This window comes from Varroa jacobsoni, unplaced genomic scaffold (genome assembly GCF_002532875.2).
Source record: "Varroa jacobsoni isolate VJ856 unplaced genomic scaffold, vjacob_1.0 scaffold_1030, whole genome shotgun sequence".
NCBI lineage: Eukaryota > Metazoa > Arthropoda > Arachnida > Mesostigmata > Varroidae > Varroa > Varroa jacobsoni.
This window is the reverse complement of record NW_019213932.1, coordinates 270,892-292,093: the sequence shown is the minus strand read 5'-3', so window position 1 is coordinate 292,093 and position 21,202 is coordinate 270,892. Positions and strand designations below refer to the sequence as shown.

The window sequence follows — 21,202 nt, the reverse complement described above, 5'->3', positions numbered from 1 at the left end:
CTTCTATCTATTGAAGGACGCAACTTCACAGATACAACGCGCGAGCAGTCAACCTAGGTTGGACAGTCCCCTAAAACGAACACAGCAAGAGGTTCAAAAGCAAGCTAAGTAATATGGGTATGTATGTGTGTCAGGTCGGCGAGACAAAGGGTAAACATGCACGTAAGGTCGCTCAAACAGACTCTGATGCATAAAAGAAGCTGGGTCAATAACGCAAAAGTACACGTTTTACATTACAAGTTGACAAAGACGGAACGTCTCAATAAAAAAAATATTCTCTTTGGGGTATCTTAAGGAGTTCGTTTGTCCTTCTTAAGCCTTTTACGACGCGGCTCGACCGCCACGTAGTAACTGTTCCGTGGTGCTCCGCGGTTTTAAAATAGTTGCGCAATTTAAGTATTGCTGCGAGGAAATGAAATGTGGACAATAAACATTACCGATTTAAAGGGTGAAAAAAAACTGATAGATTCTAAGTCTTGTTTTGGTAACTGGTCACAAGTGGCATGTGCGTTTGCAGGACTCGATTGAGTCGTTAAACTGTTGTACAATGTCACGGCTAGCAGGAGGAATGGATCTTCAAAGAGGACATTCTTTATACAGCATTTCTTCAGTTTAAAAAGAACATTTCTAGGAAATTAAGAAATAACGCATTATGGATATTGAACTTCCACACTGCGTCTTCGGGCACTGTCGTACTCCGACAGCCACTAAACCTTAAACCCTCATAGGGTTTAGTCTGCGACTCAATCTAATATAGTTGCAGAACCCTAATACCACCTAGTTCTACGGTATCAATAAGTTGGAGTACTTTATTAGGATGTCTTTTGTGCATAGGGCGTTTCAAGGTCCATAGACGTTGACAAGATGTCAGACTTTTAAGACTGGCTGCCGTTCAAGCTTGCTTTTAGGGCAGGCTAAATATCCCTCATTTTCTAATACTCTTTTTAAAGCACTAGCAATAATTAGTGATGAATTCGACAAGTATGTACTACCAAGCTGGAATTGTCCTAGTCCCGCAGACTCCCCGGAGCCCTCACTATAACCAGAAAGTTAACCAAATGGACGGTTGATAGAGCATATGAATGAGAGCAACATCTTTATTTCGTTGGCAGCTCTTAATGCCAATTCGCTTGTTGTTCTCTCCTCGTCCTTTATGACGCTGCTTGCCCCACACAGCAAGGGTAAAGGCAAAGCACAAGGCGAATTTGGTTTCAAATCAATACTAACAATCTTGAAAGCTTAACTCAATTTTTGAGTTACACTTGAAGCATATTTGTGCGTGTTCATAGTAAGTTCAAAGAAAAATATGTCTTCGCTGTGCCCTTCGAACGTGTCGAAGGACCCAGTCCGATATTATCGGTGGCTTCCACGAGAGGCAGTATTAGTTGTCATCTGTCCATACGCGTTATAGTTATTCGAACACACATCGAGCTCATAAGCAACTCAGGTCCGGTCAGTACAATAGGACTCTAGAGTCTCTACTCGTTGTGACTATCGATACGTTACTGTACATTTGCTTTTGCTGTTCCAATAAGCAGCAGGCGGAACGCCGTTCCAGATTCAGTAGCAGCTTCGTGAGAATAGAACAACTGTATAGGCTTCATGGGTCTTGTGATGACGATGTGGGCCTAGTTCTCGATACGCAGCTTCTCTTGCCCGATAGCTAGGCGACAGTTTCGTGCTAAGAGCCAATAAATACGTCGTCTGATGAAATGCCAAACCGTTTGAAAATCAACATATTAGCAAACTTGTGTATAACAGGTGTTAGTGGGAAAAAAACACATATATATATATATATATATATATATATATATTAAGTAGAATGTACTATATATCTATATATATATCTGTCAAATAATTTTTGTCCTACTAGGTGTATATATACACGTTCGTATTTGGGCCTGAGGCAAACGTTTACACATCAAATACGTACAAGTATGTTACGATATTGCGAAGATGCATGTGGTATTGCTCTATTTCATTTAATAGTGATGTGCTGAGTTCGACGCTGAACGCTTATAAGGACCGATCTAGTTAACTAGCTAGAAATATTAGTAAGCACAGTAATAATAGAAGCAATAATAATAATAATAATAATGACACGTTTGCAGGCACGGTGTCATATCGATCAATATGCGTTGCATTGGATAAGCAGCGGGAAACGTCCTGTTACCTGGCGTTCATTCCTAGGTTATTCAGCTCGAACTAGTATCAGAAGTGAGGGCCTGCCTTCTGTCGAAGTAAAGCCTTAAAAAGCCCCTTCATTGATCTACGACCGACCGTATGTTCCTGTACTTATTAGACAATTTGCATTAATGCAAATTGTGTAGTAAGTAAAATGTGATTGTATCGCATACAGTAGATAATGGCGGTAGATGCAGACGATACAATTTAGAAATCTATGAGTCTCTATAATAAAAAAGATCAACAGTATAACATTTATTAATTCTAGAGATATTTGTTTAATCGATAGTACTAAATGGAGTTCGCTCTGGTAACGCAAAATATCATCTTTTCTTTTCTTTTTTTTTTTTTTTAATTAAAATCAATCATTGCAAGATAACATTGACGCTTGACTTAAAACGATGTAAAATTAAGGAGAGAAACCGTTCATTTGTTTATTCGGGACATCGAGAGTTCAATTATCACTATGTCAGTCCGGACGTTGGCTAGCAATTTCATTCCTTCGAAGATGCAGTTGTATGTCTCGTTTAATTTGCTCGTTGAACATTCTGATGAGGGGGAAGAGCAGCCGGCTATTTATTTGACAAGCAGCGGGGGATAGCGAGAGTTCAGCGTTACACCGCTAATCGCTGAAGGCATTAAGAAGAAGTTCTAATCAGGACATTTCATTATCGGAAACAAAGGCTTTTTCTCGACCTATCGAAAAGCTGGCTTAAACAGCCTTGCAACATTTATTGGGTAGGGAGTTTTGCCATATTGCTATGCTATAGCCAAATCAATTGTTTTGTCTAAAATGGATATTTAAGTTATTTTTGTCAATGGTTACTTGTTGGGCGAGCTGAAAGTCAACGGTTAGTAAAACGGAATATTATATAAATCAGGCACCGTAATATGATTAGGAAGCCCCGGAGCCTTTTAACATATTAGCTTTTTTATAGATATACCCGGTCTATAAAACTTAAGGTCAACGGATAAGTGATTTTTACTGTTGAAGAAAGCTCAGGCTTACGGCTGGGTTCACATTCTAAAAGCATATACGCAGCTTGGGGGTTGAAATCTTTAAGTCTAAAAATGAGCGCCTTAACAATGTGTGTTTATCTTACACTTTTTGAAGTAGCAGAAAAGCAAAACGTCGTAAAAAAATATAAGTAAAATAAATAATGTAAAATGAAGACTTAAAATGACTGGAAACTGGTCTCTCTCTCTCTCTCTCTCTCTCTCTATATATATATATATATATATATGTATATATATAATTAAATGAATATCGGCTAATAAATAAAAATAAAGAATTGCATATCCGATAGTTTAAAAATAGAATTGAGAAGATTATTCATTCACTACAACAAACAATTATAAAAACAGAGACCTAAAATAACCCAAAGCATGTCCTTCAAAACAATCCCAAATACATATACATGTACAAAAAAAAACTTATACAGATAAATATTTCTATGCTATTGCCCTAATTGAGCATCGTTGATTTTGATGGCGGCTGGCCCCCCTCCATTGTGTAATAATGTATATCTACGCCCGGTTTCGAACCAAAACCACCTTATGAATCCGTAAATATAACAGTGTGACGGCATAATGTTAACGCTTTTTTTTGTGGCTTACGTTCAGAATTTCTTTAGCCAACCATTTAAAGCAATGTTTAATGGCAGTACGTGTCGTAGATACTTGAAACGTGTATCTTTTCATTGTTTGACTAGGTAAACACATTACCACTCCACTACAATTCATATGAACAGAAATTATTGTATCCGTTGTATGTTGTTAATACGTACATAGGCATGATTTTTTGCATCTCTACTCGTTTTCAGCGTCCATGGTTGTAACAACGGTTGTGGGGGAAAAAGTTGCTTTGCCGTGTAGCGTCGAACCAGCGGAGCGTGCTGGGGACGACGCTGCTGTGCTCGTGCTATGGTATAAGGACGAGATACCCCAGCCAGTGTTTACAGTCGATGCACGTGCCTCTGGCGGAGCTTCCGGAACACAGCACCATCATACAAATCAAATCGGAGTACTACTCGGGCTCCGATCTGCGCCGCAGACGTCCTCCCTTGATCAACTAAACGGTCGCGCTACGTTCGAGATCGACCATAAACCGGCGTTTCTACAATTTCAACCGGTGGCCGAAAGCGACGCTGGCGAGTACCGATGTCGCGTTGATTTCAAGCGCGCTCGTTCAATGAACACAGTCATTAATCTTCGAGTTATTGGTGAGCATGAACAATAAACAGTTGGCACAAAGCGAGAATGATTATATTTTCTTGGTAATTTTGGTCGCCAACAATGGCAGTAGCTGATGCAAGAACTCAATGTTCAGAATGGGAAGATCTTTTCATTAGTAAATTTGAACGTTTTCATTGTACACCCTCGATTACATATGAGCATACGTTGCATATCTGCGCAGTAGTCTTTTTTCAAGTGCTTAAGAGACTTCTCCATCCTCCTGGGTAATAATATTATTATATAATTATCGAACCACAGTCATTTTGTAGTTTTAGGTAATAACTGAATCTTTCTTTAATTTAACTAGTGTCCTATTGTACTTGGATGTTGGTAAATGTGCTTCTTATCGCAGTACCTCCAGGACAACCCATTGTGTCGACAGAAGAAGACGCTGAACCCGTTCTATCCGACGGATTAGCCGGACCATTCAACGAAGGCGAACCGTTAACGTTGTTCTGTACCGCCAAGATGGGCAAACCTCGAGCGAGTCTTCTGTGGCTGCACAATGGACGCGTCATCGACGAGTCCTTCTCGTATGATCTAATCAATAACGTGGTTCGGAATACACTTGAAATACCCGTCTTAAGTAGAGACCATCTCCTCGTCACGTACATTTGCCAGTCTACAAACAACAATATTACGCGGCCATCGCAAACAACTATTACCATCGACGTTAACGGTAGAAACGTAACAAATACGAAGGAAAACTTTTTTATCCTTCATTCCTAGACCTATTGTCAACTTTTAAGAGGGTAAACATTTAATGTAGCGTTCTTTGGTTTGACCAAGGCTGGGTTGATTTTTCTATTTGATATGACCTCCGTTCAAACATGTTTTACTATAAAAGAATTTAGTTATTCAAGTGTCAATTCTTCCATTGTGAAGAAAAAAAAAAAGCAAAAATAATCTATCAAGCGTCTATGTATTTTAATGAGATATCCTAACTCCTTTTGACTTCGATATTTTAGTGAGACCTCTGGATGTGAAAATTGAATCTAGTACTCGAGCCTTATCCGCCGGATCACCCGCAAAATTCATCTGTTCTTCATCAGGATCCCGACCTCCAGCTCATTTGTCTTGGTGGAAGGGCAATCAGGAACTATTAGCTCAAAGTAATGAAGATTTCATTGCAAATGGTGTGTCCTGATCCAGACATTATTATTTAAATGGTTTGATAACGATTTTAATAACAGAAACAATCGTATAACGAAGCTAACTTTGTTCAAAATAACTTACAAAATAAGAAAGAAATCAGGATTTTGCGTTAGGAAGCTCGTACGTGTTATTGTAATATTCTACTTAGCAATAATGTTAGTCATCACAATTGGTCTAGCTAGGATATTTTTATATCGGTGAGATGTAACACTAAAACAATATATAGTACTATAGCACAGAGTACAGGACCAAGAGGCCCCCAGCTCTACCACGAGTGAGTACGTGAATAGGCCGAATCATGCTTGACCATCTCAATATTATATACTGTTATACTCTAAAATTACACAATAATTTTTGTGTTTTGATGCGACAGATGACGGCGGGATGCTCGGAGCGAGTAGTACCGTTTCGGTACTGATGTTCACTCCAAAGGCTGAAGACCACGGAGCGTCGCTCGTATGTCGAGCGAAAAACACAAATCTGCCAGATAAAGCTATCCAACATACGCAGACTCTCGATGTACACTGTGAGTTTGACGACAATGATTTTAGTCTTAGGCAACTTGGAGGGATGCAGGAGAGGGGCAGGTCGGGAAAGTAAGGGAGGCACGTACAAGGGTATACGAGGCTAAAATAAAGTTTACGTTTGCCAGAAATAAGCGCAGAAAACACTGCTTCTTCGTCGATTAATGATGGCAGACGGTCGAAATAATAGGATTTTTTAGCAGGCAAAGTTTTCCTCAACATGTTCTAGAGGCTTCAAAATAACAATTTCTAGCTGATATTGTTGTGGCGATGTAGGTCAACTGTTTTTACCGAACTCTGGCAAACGTAGAGATTTGTTTTTACCCCTTTGATGAATTTTATTCGTAACGTGTTTAAGAGCCATTTTAGTTTGGTGATACATTCCGATAGATACAAATATATTACAAAATACCTAACATAGCGTGTCACAGAGTTAACCTTGGCCGCCTTATTGTCGCAGATGCTCCGCAAGTTACGTTGACACTAGGGGCTAACTTACGCCCTGACGAGATCTTTGAAAATCGTGATGTTTATCTGGACTGCGATATCAACGCAAATCCATTAACGTCAGAGGTTGTCTGGCACTTTGAGGGAAGAGAGCTACAGACAGATAAGTATAATGGTAAATATAATTGATGCCGAAAATAGAATCAATAATACTAATTGGATGCTGAGATATATTGTAGAGTAATGGAAAGGGTAATGAGAAATGGGGCGTTTTATGGTCGGTTATTTTATTAACCTTGTCTGTCGGAATCGGCTAGTGATAATAACGATAAAAATAATAATTATAACGCTATTTATTAACACTAACTGAAAATAGTTTCTCTCAGGGTTGAAGTTATCAGGATCATAGTATTCTGTCAGCCATTTTCGTGGGGCCCCACCCTGAGTGGCCTGATGGATCCTTTATTTGAATTCCCAATTATTCAAGTGTTTCTTAATAATAAGCTACTTAATAAGACGCTTAATAGTAAGCTTCAATAAAGTAAATTAATTGATTCGAACTTACTGAAAGCTTTTATCCAGACCTCGAGTGGAATTACTGCGCTTCAGTCCTATGATACGTTGCGCTAGTTAGAAAAATGCCACAATTTATAATTGTTTAAGCCTAACGTACAGCGAGGGTAAACGTCGTCGTATGGAATGGCCTAATACTCGATGGTTTTATTGTTTTTTTTTTCAATGAGGTTTCGGGTAGATGTCAGCACTAAACACCCATTTTAATATAGACGTTTATCCGAAGCACGAGGCCAGATTTAAAGTTATGCATCACTATGGCATAATTTCGAAATCAATTTACTGAACCGCTCTGAACTACGCTTGTCAAGAGGGGCACTCTATCTGGACTGGGCGCGGAGCGAAGTGCCACCGATACCATACGTCGATCGATCATCTCGCTAAAGATGAGCTGTTTTTTTGTTTTATTATAATCGATCCTGCTTAACGCCACCTAAAAGTGCATCATACCTTTTACAATGACAATGGTCGACTGATTCTATTGTTTGCTGTAACATGCTTTAACCTATTCAAATAACTTCATTTCTATTATATATTCCGGCAATTGAACGTAAGTTCTGTATGCCATGCCACTACTGGATCCAACTGAAACGCGTCTCTGTTTGCCGTCATTTTACGTTATGATCAATCATATCTGGTTATACTAGTTTTTACCGTGAACCGGGGCCGACGTGATCACAGTTCGGGATTGCAGTCAACGAACAGTTAGCAGAGCAGTGAACATTACGTTCGTGTAGCGTATAATTACGACAACTAGCCTAGCACGTAATGCCGCTGTTGAAATAATTTTCAGAACATCGCTTTGTTCCCTGACATTGGTTGTAGACAAATTTATTGATAGATCTTTTTAATCGTATTTCATTTAAGAGTTGCTTAGTGATCGTAAAAATCGGACACGATCTATTGGTCAGTACAGGCTCAGCGTAATCTGATTGCCCCACTTTCAAAGTTCCTCTTTGAGGGCCTTCAATTTGTTCTTTGTTAGAGGAACAGGCGGGTCTGTATGGGATGATTTAAATGAAAGCGTTTGACGCGAAACGGATACTAAAACGGTGCCTGTTCGAACGCGACTGCATCTGTAGAAAATCAATGTATTAGTAAAGAAAAATGTCATCAAAGCTATATCCGACAAAAATCAACGCAAAATTACCTCCATTCATAGAGTGGTATTTTATCGTTGTCGTGTTCACAGGAATCATTGTAAGCAGTTCGTCGCTCGTCCTTCAAAAGGTGTCGAAGTCACAACGGGGCTGGTACACCTGTTCTACGTCCAATCGGATGGGATCTGTCGTGAGCAATCGCCTTTTTCTCAGAGTTAAATGTGGGTCTGAACTTCAGTTTCCCAGAGCTCTTTAGTAGAGTAAAAAGCAGCAGAATTGTCGAAAGCTGAACCTGTTTCGAATATTAAATCCTAAGTGAGAGACATATAAAAAAATACAGAAGAAGAAGAAAATGACGTCGTTAGAAACTATTCTAAAAGCTGTTATAAATTATAGATAAGCAACACACAACATGTGTCATTAATTGATCGAAACAAAGCTCTTGTAACCGATATAGTAAAGTTAACACTAGTAAGTTTACTATAGCCTAATTTTCTCCTAATGTTTCAATATTATTAACACAGAAGAAGTGACTTTACTTTAGAATACCTTAGAAAAACCCTTGTATTACTCTAGAGTTCAGCTGGTAGAAGCGGGTTCGGCTTTGCGTAGAAGTTGCGGTACCGGCGAAGAAAATTCAGTATTTTCACTTTGAACATTCAGATGCTCCGCGTTGTCAGCCAGGACAGCGTCATATATTTGGTGTAGATATCTTTGAAAGCGCTCAGATCACGTGCAACCTTGATGCGGACCCATCGGAAGAGATCGACTTCACCTGGTCGTTCAACAATAGCGGCTACCTTGACAACAACGACAGCTACAGCCATAATCGACACCATCCACAACCGAGGCGATACAACTCCAACTATAATCCTAATTCGTTGAACTTACGGCGTTCATCAAGGTACCACTTCGTAAATTAAGCCTATTTTCATCAAGGCTTATACTAATCTGTCGGAACAAAACATGACAGAATGAATAATCTCAATACGGTTATGTCCAAATGCTGAAACCTTCGACACGATACAATAGAAGGCTCATATTTATTCAGTTTCGAGTACTACACTGAGAAACGTAGGAAAATGTTGGCTTTCGCGCCCTTCGTCGAAAGCTGTGCCTATAGGTAGTATAACTATGCGTACGAATTAAAACAATCCTTTTAACTGATTTCATTGTATAGGACAAAATATGACAGACGTGATAATTTCTTATTATAGTGATATTATCAACTACCAGCCGCTGACTGAGCAGGACTATGGTGAACTGCTCTGTTTTGGTAGAAATGAGGTCGGAGTACAAAAAGTTCCTTGTGTGTATTACATAACGCCAGCCATGCCCCCACAAGCCCCTGAGAACTGTACCCAAGTAAGTATAAACACCAGAGGCAAACAAATGTCTCAACAATGTGTACACATGTTTACGAAGTAATGCATATATAATATGTTTTAAACTCTGTCCCGAATACAACTTACGTACAACGTAGGCATGAATATTAGGTTTACACGGCGCTTTATACGTTTCACATAGAAGTCTAAGCTTTTCTTCCTCTCGATATATACGTATGTGCATGATAGTTCGTGCATTCCGAGTGCCACTAATGGAATCGTACCGTATTACGCAACAAACTGCTTTTTATTAAGAGTGGTTAGTTTGGTTGAGATTTCGAAAATCTGCGCGGATGTTTGTATTCAGTTGGAAGCTACTGTGTACAAGCCGATTCGATCAGTGGCAACAGTAGATACAACGTTTTCCCCATTCATCTTTCAGGTAAATGCTACTGACAATGGATTCACCGTAGAGTGCTTCGAAGGACTTGATGGCGCATGGAACGGTGGCCATATTCCCCAATATCTCTCGTACGTAGCCGAACTTTACGACTCGGATCATGCCGTCAATATGTCCTTAGGCGTGGCAAGTGTTAGCGCAGCAACTCTTATGAAATCACCTGCAGCGCCAATGTGCCTCGCCAACGTGTCAGTCGCCGGGACGCCGGGAAACGCGCCGTTGCTATTTGTTTTCGCGGATGTTCCTCGTGCGGAAAATAATGAGGCCGGGTATCGAGTTTATATCTATGCTGTAAACAGGAAAGGCCGCAGTACGGTCACTCGCGTGGTAGCTCATGTGCTTAACGCGTCGAAGTATACCCGTACGTAATGTTAAAGCTTACGATTTATTTATCGGAGGAGTGCTAAATAATATCTCTAGTTAGACATTTAGAACCGTTAAACTAGGACGAACAATTGATAAGTTAATAGTAGAGTTGATGCTTACGAACATTGGAGGGGGGTGCTATAATCGTCGGTTTTTAATGCAAACAAATTTCCTCACAAATGACCTGGGAGGTCTTCTTAAAGCGTTGAATTGCGAGTCAAACATATACTGGGGCACACGTAATTTGCTTTCCACAGGCTGAGATATCGTTTCAGATCTTCGACGCCTCAAAGGTTTCCTATTTTCACAATGTTGTATAGAGCTAGACCGGATTTTCCATCTTCTCGTAGAGTTGCAGTTACTGGAACTATTTATGATATTTGTCTATGGGGTTGGGAGTAATGAGCTTCACTTATTTTAGAAACCAGCGGTGGAGCCGTTCGCTTAGCGGTACTTCGACCGGTTCTTGGCCTTCTGCTAGGCCTCCTCGTGACTTCAACTCTGATTGGGATCTTCGCCTTTACAGTGGCCACGTGCCACAAGCGATGTCAAGATGCTCAACAAAATGGTAAGCTGATTATCAACGATTATTGAACATTATATAAGATAGCAGTTAATTCTTCTTTTAAATTATACCTCAGTTGGTATTTTTTTTCCCTGTTTATATATATTAGTGTAAATCGATTTTTCTCAAAATTGATACGTTATAAGTTTATTTGAAGTTCGTTCATATGAATATATATTTTCTAATAAATATTATTTCTAATTAAAAATAAGTCCGAATGCTAATGATGGTTCCTACTCTTTTCCTTCCTTCACAAGGCTGCGTGTCACAGAAGGACATTAACAAGTAAGTGGCCTTCCTGTCAATTATCCTTTAAAACTATCGCTCGTTATGCTAACTACTCTATCGACTCATCAGCAATAATTAAATGAATAATAAAAACAATAGGAAAAAAGAAACAAGATTTTCACGTGCATTCGTAGTATATTAAATGTAATATTTATAGATATTAAGATGTATCAAGCGAACCTACATGAAATTAACGGACAAATTTGGCTGAAACCTGGCTATCTGTCTAGAAACATGTGAGAATAAACCGATCTAGTTTACTCCAGAAGTAATCAGTTTAGAAGGAAAAACATCTTCTCATGTCGGAAATTAGCGCTCAGTAGTCGAGTTTTTTTTTGACAAAGGTCACAGCATTGCAAAAATCCATTGAAGATTGGTGAAGGTGTCAGGCAAGAAGGCCTTAAGCGAAAGTACACTAAAAGAATGCTGAAGCGTTTCAATAACCAAAGACTGGAATGTGGAAAGTCAGGGGAATGTGGTTAGGTTTTAGGCCGTAAGGTCCAGAATGCATTGCCGTAATCGAGAAGGCTTTTCATAAGTACAGAATATGGAGTCTGATGGCTGGTATGCAGCTGTATTCAACGTGCAATTTACGGAACCTTAATCAACACAAAAAAAAAAACCCGCCTGGAGCTTATGGTCGCCATGAAAGAGACATGGGTCAGTCTCTACCGTCACCCAAAGAAAGACCAGGCGAGAGACTGACATCGCCTTAGAGAGCAAATGAGTTCTATGGCAGTGTCAAATAGGTTTAGACATAACGTAATGGTAGTGATAGCAATGGACATCAGAAGCATCTGCTACTATGAGATACTCGGCAGAAATGAAATGATGAATGTAGAAATTCGTGGACCGTTGGCATGGCAATCGAAGGCACGCACCCTGTTTACTTAATAACAACATGAGATTTTATCGGTCGTCAACAGAGCAAAGAAGTATCTAACGTTGCCTTGAACCTGTTTATTTTGCCGACCTCAATCCGTCTAATTGCGGGGCTTTCTATTCTTTAAAAAGGGCAACTAATAAACAAACATATCTTACTATCGATTTAGTTCGAGAAGCCATAAATAAAACAAGTAGAAAGATAACGCGAATGTTAGCTATACAGCTGTCTAGAAGCTGCAACAGGTACGCAAGGAACTAGTCTTCTGGCACATATTAGAAAATCATCAATTTAACTATTCGCTTTTGCGGTCCACCAGCTTTGCTTGTAGCATCCTAACATTTTTCTTTGTAGGGTGTTTGGCCAACTTTTGACACATTTTATTTTGACTCTTTTTCTCCGCATCTTTTCTACGCTTATCACACAGATGGGGCATGACCCTACTAAAGTCCGAATCTACAGGACACCCAGGGCCAGACGCGGACAGTCTTGAGTGCGACTGTAATTCGCCGATCTGTCACTCCCTACCACCTCTGCCACTGGATACTGACGGCCGAAGTCCTTCGCTTCTCGACCTCAACCAGCAACAGAACTCAGATGCAGAGTCGCGTTGTCATCGACGTCGCCGCCATCACTATGGGCATCAGCAGCTTCATCTTCAGAAAGATCACGCGATCCATCCGGATATCATTCAGCAACAACAGTCCCCGCGCGAATTTACCAAGCTAGCGTCGTATACGGGTGGACGCTACATCGATCATCGCCCGGACCCAGATCTCAGCCACTCTCACGAATACCGTGACATCAGCTTAATTCACGCTTCTGTCGTACCCGATTGTATAGAGATCACCCATAATCAAAGCTATGAATCCGGTCATACCGCAGATCGAAGCGATGAAATTAATGTAGGCGGCGCGATTTTGACGTATGCTGATTCCCCTACACATTTGTTGAATCAGGCCCAATGTACGTAGCACGTGGCTTTTATGGAAATGTGACAATTTAATGTTTAAATATTGTTAGATAACTAGAAGCGTAGCGGTAGTCAAGGCTGAAAAGTTCCCTTTGTGCGACATGTGCGCCGCTTGCAGCTTTTGTTACGGCTCATAGGCCGTATGCTATGACTAACTCTGCACATGTGTAAGCGATTAGAAAAGCGACTTGGTGCGCTGAGCAAAAGTACGACTGGCTAGACAGTGCCGCAGCCTGTAGACGTGTACACTTGGATACGTAATAATTCTATGATTTTTGTTTTGAGATGAATCTATTAGAGACCGTTTGGAGTTCACGTGGCGCTCGGTTGTTTTTTTTTTTGAAAATTAGAACACTGTTTTTTGGAAATATCGTTACTATAAGGTATACGCAAAATCACCATGGGAATTTTAACCTATTGAAAACCAAATGCATGTATATGATGTTGTAAATTAGGAAAGAGCCGATCTTTTTACGATATCTGTATGATCGCGACTATCGAAAATCTACGGCAGTTTATTAGTGAAAAGTTCATCTAACAAAACTTTTCGTCTTCGACTCAGGCACCCCGCCAAACCCGAGACTAAAATGTAACACGCCTTGTGACAATGGCAAGACGAGGTCTGTATCAATTAAGACCGATGGCTCACCATCCAACGCCGACAGCTGCAGTCGTTTTTCGGTAAGTATCTTCCTAATCTCTTATAGGACAATTGCCAATGCTTTGATTCACATGTTTTTTTTTTATTTCCGAATCATTTTGAACGTTGTAAACAACTTGATAGATGATTTTTGAGCTTGGCAACTGGGCTCTGAGAATGTACTTAACTTTTTATATATACAAGGGGTCAGGTGGATTAGCAACTAGTGCCAATCCGAGCTTTATAGATTATCACATATTACGCCCATTATTGTATCTCTTTACCCTTATTTATTACAAATATATCTGGAGCTACGCTTCGTTGGCACGATGCCCCAGTCGTACCACCCCCTAATTTTTGGCTATCACTGTACAGGAATGATAAGCCCACTAGATATCGTAGCGAAGTCTAAGAATCTGCTGAAATAAACATATACAAATATATATGTTTTCTATATGTTTATTTAACAATAGGGCAGAGGAGACGGGGTTTTTCGTAACGTAATGTTGTTATTTCCGCGCTTACCTTACTGCATGTACAAAACCAACTACTGTGACCTTAACGGAATATGGAAGAATATTACGTTTGCTGTTGGCAAGCTCAAAAGTTGACAACTTCACAGACTTTCTGTAGCTATTGAAGCTATAGACACTATGTCTGATTGTGTCCAAAGTTTGAATTTTCCTATGAAGAAGGTGACTTTAGCAGCAGTCAGGTTATTGCGTAGACTAATCTCATACAAAGACGCTTTCATTTCCAGTATCTTATAGGGGAGCGATCATTGCTAATTCACGTTGGCAAACGGTCACGATGGCTTTTTGCTAAAATGACGTTATATAGATCTATTTGAAAAGACGCCAGATAGCAGGTCCAGCAAAGGCCTGTCTTAAGTAATGGCCCGTAGCTTAAGTACTGAGCCTAAAAGGACACTACTATTAGCTCCAGGATTCATGTTTAAACCTAAATAGCCGACGCTTAACGAACGTGCTATACGACTTCTTTACTGCACAATACGAATAATAGCAATTAGCGTATCTTATACATTTAATAATCTCATCCCTCGCATTCACCATAAGAAAATCAACTGAATCAAAGCAGCCTTTTTCAGGTCTTTTCCATCGAAATAGTACTTGTCCTTTAATTAATGCTTGACCTATTAACGTAGATCAGGCAACTTCGAAACGCAGTACGCAATCGGGACTCATCTGAATTTTCTTCCTGTCCGTAGACGATAGGTAAAAGCGCTCCCATTGTACAGACTCAGCAACACTCCACCGTTCCAAGATCACTATCAGCGACCTAGAAATACCTCGGCCTCCAAGCACAATCTCGTTGAAGAGATTCCTCACGTCCCTATGTTTATTTTTTTTTAACTAACATTCTGTGGTTATTTAACAAGCTAATCGATGCTTGCAGCTTCAAAAATTGTTAGACCAATGAAGCAATTATGCTTCTCGAATACCATAACTGTAGTATCGCATGCAGCAACAAGTGTTTAAATCATGCGAGAGGCGTAAATATGAACGATGACGACAAGATCGAGCTCTTGTTTGAGCTGATCGCAGACGGGAATGTCCTTGAAACTCGTCCAACAAAGAGGTCGCAGACGATTCGGCAAAGATAGAAAGCAAAAAGGTAAGCACTTTACCTAGTCGTCGGATCGTACGAGACCTCTGATAAGAACGTGGAAGTCTTTGTAAGAACTTAAATTATACAGGCACGTTGTATATATTGCATCAGAAAGATTCAAGTAACATGGATCTGGTAACGGATGCGGGATGCCCGACGGACGACAGTGGGTAGCGTCACATTGTTCAGATATATATGAGCGTGAGTAACGTTCTTTGCTTTCAAGTGTTTGCCGAGTTAGGCAATGATCGTTCTTCTAATGGCTAGCAGGCTGCTGAATGGAGTAAGCGAGAAAGCGCCTTTTTAACCAAGGTGATGCAAGCGATATTTGGCATACTTATTCGTCCGCTGTTTCGTTGACTAGATGCTAGATGACCTGGAGTCCCTCTGATGTGTCCTTTTTTCAGTCCTGTTCAATTCGTATCTAACCCACTTTGATGTAGCCTGGAAAAGCTGGGCTTTTGGTAGTATTCACCCGGCACCAATCGATTAAGTAGAACTAGTGAAGTTGTTGGGTTCGACAACCCGGTAATTTTTAAATGGATAGTTATTTGCAACGTACGTCAGAGTTGTTACCATACGGACAGTTATTTTCAAAAAAGGTTATTTGGACTTTCTAATGTCTCTGTTTCCAAATAATGCTAAGTAATGAAGATATGATCTTTATTTTCACCTAACAAAAAATAGCATGTACGATATCGCCGTCCTTAAAAAATTCTGCTTGCTATTATTATTTGCTTCTCATCAGAGTCAATTTTATCGAATATATTTTAAAACGGCTATACAATCCTCGCCATCCACAACCGTGTTTGTGACCCAACACCGTTACTATACATTTGGGTTGATAGCTAAATTTCTCTCTTAATCTCACAAAGGTATACCTATTTGTCTTATATTATATGTATCTACATATAATCAGCTTGAAACGAGTGTTGTATCATTGGTAACAGATGACAGGGTGACGGCTATTAACTATTGCTACTTCTGCAGTCACATAAATGTCACGTACTAACTCACCACAGAGCAACTAATATTTTCCTTTGCTTCGCTTCTAGGCTGTCGTACACCAAAAGATACCACAAACGGTCGACGACCTCCTCATTAATGATTCGTCGTCGGCCTTTTACGGCAGGCCACGGCACAGCCAGCCATCTTCAAAGGCAACTACCAATAAGAATTCCGCTGTTTTAGCCACGCAGAGAAGCAACAGTGGCGAAACCCTGTCTTTTACCGGAACAGGCGCCAATTTGTCAAGCAAAACCGATAATGATCTCACATCGTTTATCAGTAGAGATGACAGCAAATCAAACTCACGGGAGAGCTGTGTCTAGCATATACCGTTCACAATCTAAACGGAGCTGAAAAACTCGCGATTATCACTTTATGGAAGCTCTGAAGATGTAGGCGATCAAAGCATAACACCTTAGAATCCGTTGCTAGGTTCGACCTTGACTAAAAGGACATTGCTCACAATTTCGAGGTTACGTTAGTATTTTTTACATTTGTCTATTCGATCACATAGACTGGGCGAAGGTCTTGAGTCTGAAAAATGTTTGCCCTTTTCGACTGATCGGCCTGAATCAGATGAATAATTTGATGAGAGTGAGTGAATCGCTTACGCAGGTAAGTCAAGTCATATTGATAAACAGAAGGTCATCAAAGATGTAGGACAATTTTTTTTTGTAATCAGGTTTTATTAATTCTCTGATTTGCGGATAATCGCTCTCAGGTCGAACGAGGTGATTAAATATGTAAGACAGGATTGCTTTCGTTTCAGCCAGTGAGAAAGTCTATTTACCACATGAGTGGCCGCTAGCATTTGAGCATTTTTAGAACGATACGATAGAATAGATACGTTCCAGATAAAGCAGCGTGACAAAGCAAATTTTCGGCAAACGCTAGAAAATAACTTCTTCATTACTTAGAAAACTAGCTAGTGTAGATGACACCTAAAAAACAACGTAAAAAATTGCCCTTAATATATTTTTCTTGATCATTTAGGTTGCAAACTTTTGCTAACCGTACGACCTAGTTACTATTGTTATGTAACATATTAGCGTGTGTGACGTTGGTTATACGGTGCGAAGCAGCGGCCTCATTCAAGCAAAGGCTTCACTGACTAGCGTACTGAATATCTGTAATCAAACAAACCTTTATTTTTGTTGATTTCCCCGAGTCTCACTTTTCTATACCCATTTATAACACAAATCCAGCCCAGACCCACTTGAGTCTCACGAGCATTTCCGTTTTGAATAGCATCTTAATATCTCAATTTACAGAAATACGACGTATCATAACCCATAGAGATATATTTAAGCGTTGCAATAACACTATTAACAAAGCTTGCCTATACAAGAGGGTTCGACTATACAAACAACGTAATATTAATGTACATGTGCCTCGTGCCGTTTATGTCGTCGCTGTGCCGTTTTAGCTGCCTAAGCAAAAAACGTATGAATATAACTCTGTTTTAACAACAATTGCACGTATCATCTCCAAGAACGTATCATCCCCTTTACCTTCACACGTATAGAGAGGTCAAGTTAAAGTGAATTCATTGCATAACTATTCCATCTATTCCGAATAAATACTATTAGGACGAACTAGAGTGAAAATTAGTGGCCGGTTCTTAGGGACGAGCCTCAGCCTAGTTCCAGGCAAATTCATTTAGACATTCATCCCAACTCCAGACACATAGAGCAGTGCTTAAGTAGCTGATCGTAATTAACATGGATCTGGATACTGATCCTTGACCTTTCGCTCCGATTGAAAAAATTACAGATATCGCTCAGATTTTGCTCTTCCATAATATTTGAAAAATATTTATTATTATTATTATTATTATTAATACTGATTTCAGTTATCGGGACCGTGGGAGTTAACTTCAGACGACACCAGAATGGAGAACACATTAACACTGAGTGACTCAATCGAGAAACTATATAAAAATTTATATAGAAAAAATATATTTCAGAAATATTATATTTCAATAAATTGATGCTGAATCAATATATAATAATCTACAAGTATACATAGTTTAGATATGTTCTGCAATAATGATTATCAAACTATAATGAATAGTCTACAAACTCAGTTTAATAACAGTCCCTCATATGATCTATATGAGTCATACGACAGATCCATATACATCTACGCAACAACTATGGAAACGTACTGAAAGCGATAAAATTGCTGAGAATCATCACGGTTTGATCTTGGTGGGACGCTGTTGCCTAAGACACATCGTTTTATGGTTATGATCGAATCGAGTTTGGGTAAACGGCTAAACGCGTGGTGTACATGATGAATCAATTGGGTACACTTAGAAAAGAAGATCTGACTCTGTATCATGAATGGATAAATTTTACGTATAAGTTACAAGTCTGACGTACGCCTCTCGCCATATATTGTCGATTGATTCAAATTTTCAGCTGTAAAAATGTTAGTTATATTTGACATTTCATATTTGAATATACTAACAATAACATAATCCATGAAGTGTGAAGAAAAATACTACTACAAGCAACTGAAGATAAAATTAGGTAATAACGAACACGCAAATTACAATTTTATATTCCCGAATTTCTATGCACAACAAACGATGAAACATCACAAGGCAAATAGAGGTGACATCTAAGCCATGCCCCCCACGGGTGAACACGCAACTGACGCTGAAATTTACACCGACAGAAACCAACGGAAGAATTGAATCAGCCTCGATGAACTGATAAAATAATCCGTTTGGATTTGTTTTTTTTTTAAGCGGAATACAAGAAAACGTGTGGCTTTTTTCCTTGCGACGTAAACCCAGCACCAACCAATACAATGTAGCCTTGCTGGATACGAGTCAGAGGATTTCCAGTATTAGCAATGTCTTCTCGAAGACAGTTTGAACTGATGCATATATATATATATATAAACCTCATACGACAAAAAACAATACGTGTCATGGCAATACAGTAAAGACAACGATGATTACGCCAATACAAACGGCAATAATCTCGGCAAAAAATTATCTAGACCAGTACACGTACGGTGGCCAACGACCGGGTGTCAGGAAGCACGTAAATCGATATAAGATAGGTGTATGCAAAGAATGATCCGAGAGCAGAACAGGACGTCATATAATGTGTACAAGTGTAAATACCAATTATATTTTGATAAATGTTTATATGATACAAAGTGACGAAAACATCACTAATAAAAGAAAGAGACGCAAAAATTGAGTGTTTACTTTCATCACGACATTTGCCATAGCGGACTAACTAGCGGTTTTCTCGCATTTTTTACGGGTTTACAAAAAGACATTGATCCTGCCGTACAACTAAATTCATCATACGCTTTCATTTGATATTTGACGAAAAAGGGTACTCCCATGGCATCAAATCTACATCGCATTCAAATCTATTACTTCTATGTGTGTGAAACCGTTAATAATTTTCCATATATATATATATACAATATATATATATATATATACACAAAGTGGGCCTTCCAAAAACTTCCCTCACATCCGCAATAAACAGCAAGTGTGATCATCATAGGTCGTTTCCAACAGCAGCCTGGCTGATAATATAATACCATAGCGTTAATTTACATGTATCTAAAATAATCAAGTTGAAATAATAAACATTAAAGCGGTGAAGTCGAAGTCCAGAAGCGTGCGCTCTATGTACAGTGGCCGCATTTATTCATGTCAGCTGCCCAGATTCTCTGAGGCATTTGAAAGCGATGGCGTATAGGTAGATAATAAGGGTCATGCATCAATAAGCTCTGAAGTAATCCTGCCACGGTAAGTTTTATTGAACTTGCTAATTCATCAGAATCGTATCAATTGAACGAGGCCTATTTTCGAATTATCTTAAACGTGAAGCCGAAATAATAAGCGAGCGGATTAATTGTTACAGCGGTCAATCGTTTTGTCTATAGCACAGGGTGCGAAATAAATTTCGGATCTATTCATAGAAGAACCTTTGAAGATTCATTTGAAAACATCTTATCTTACAATAGTCATTGACGATGTGTATTCACAATGGCGACAAAAAAAAACCTACCTACTACTTACTTTGCTAAAAATTCTTCTATAATCGAGTCTATAAAATATCTAGGCATCATTGTAACAGATTTGACATAAATATTCGAATTACTCAATCATTGCTATGTTTTGTTTGTTGCTATGAATAGTAATACACAATATTGTACTGTTTTATGACTAAACAGCTAATTCGAAGCGACGCCCTAAGGCACTTCGTTAAATACACTTCAGATATAATCGGCACGTAACAGAGTAATACAAAATCGGTATAAAAAATCATAACTCTTCCGTAGCATTTCGTAGTAGTGCAGACGAAAACAGGCCTCGAAGACCTCAGATTGCTTCTGGAGCAGGCCGACGCCCTATGTCGAGAAAGAATATTGTATGCTTACATAGAAAGTATTTAAAATAGAACACATCCACTATACGGGTAATTATGTGAGTGTATACATAACAAGTAGTTTTTTTTTTCTTTTCCAAACTAAAAATTACCCGATTCAAGTTAAATGGAAACCACTTTTTCCCAAGATAAAATTCTGCCAATTTCAAAACAGATCATCGAAAGATGGGTTACTACCGTAGAGCGAATTATCACAACTAGATTTTATAAAGTTTCCTTTTACGCCAAGGCCTAACTGCTACACGGTACAATACAATCACTCAAGAATGACTCTAGGGCGTTTCTAATTGTCGCGAACATTCGACAATTTTTCAGCGATGACAAAAGTCAAAGATGTCTATCTAATTAAAAGTCGTGTTGCCACTCGACCGAAAGGTTGTTATTTATTAAGTTCTATTGTATTAATAATCAAGCCATAAC

General features: G+C 39.2%; 1 protein-coding gene across 1 annotated transcript; it reads left to right on the top strand.

The window, feature by feature from the left end:
* Positions 1–3,981: 3,981 nt before the first annotated feature.
* On the top strand, positions 3,982–19,741 carry LOC111265941 (uncharacterized). Its single transcript, XM_086970737.1, has 14 exons — positions 3,982–4,406; positions 4,772–5,125; positions 5,388–5,555; positions 5,948–6,100; positions 6,559–6,720; positions 8,311–8,465; positions 8,809–9,122; positions 9,436–9,583; positions 9,986–10,364; positions 10,791–10,937; positions 11,192–11,219; positions 12,533–13,071; positions 13,641–13,759; positions 16,403–19,741. Exons 1-14 carry the CDS (start codon positions 4,013–4,015, stop codon positions 16,676–16,678), a joined length of 3,336 nt encoding a protein of 1,111 aa, XP_086826863.1. The 5' UTR covers positions 3,982–4,012; the 3' UTR covers positions 16,679–19,741.
* Positions 19,742–21,202: the final 1,461 nt, after the last annotated feature.

What these genes read in the sequence shown, in the direction of transcription:
- LOC111265941 (XM_086970737.1), top strand. Translation starts at nt 4,013, where the DNA reads ATGGTTGTAACAACGGTTGTGGGGGAAAAAGTTGCTTTGCCGTGTAGC. An exon ending in CTGAACTTCAGTTTCCCAGA is followed by an intron (nt 8,466 to 8,808) that starts GCTCTTTAGTAG and finishes TTCAGCTGGTAG; the next exon opens with AAGCGGGTTCGGCTTTGCGT. An exon ending in CCCCTGAGAACTGTACCCAA is followed by an intron (nt 9,584 to 9,985) that starts GTAAGTATAAAC and finishes TTCATCTTTCAG; the next exon opens with GTAAATGCTACTGACAATGG.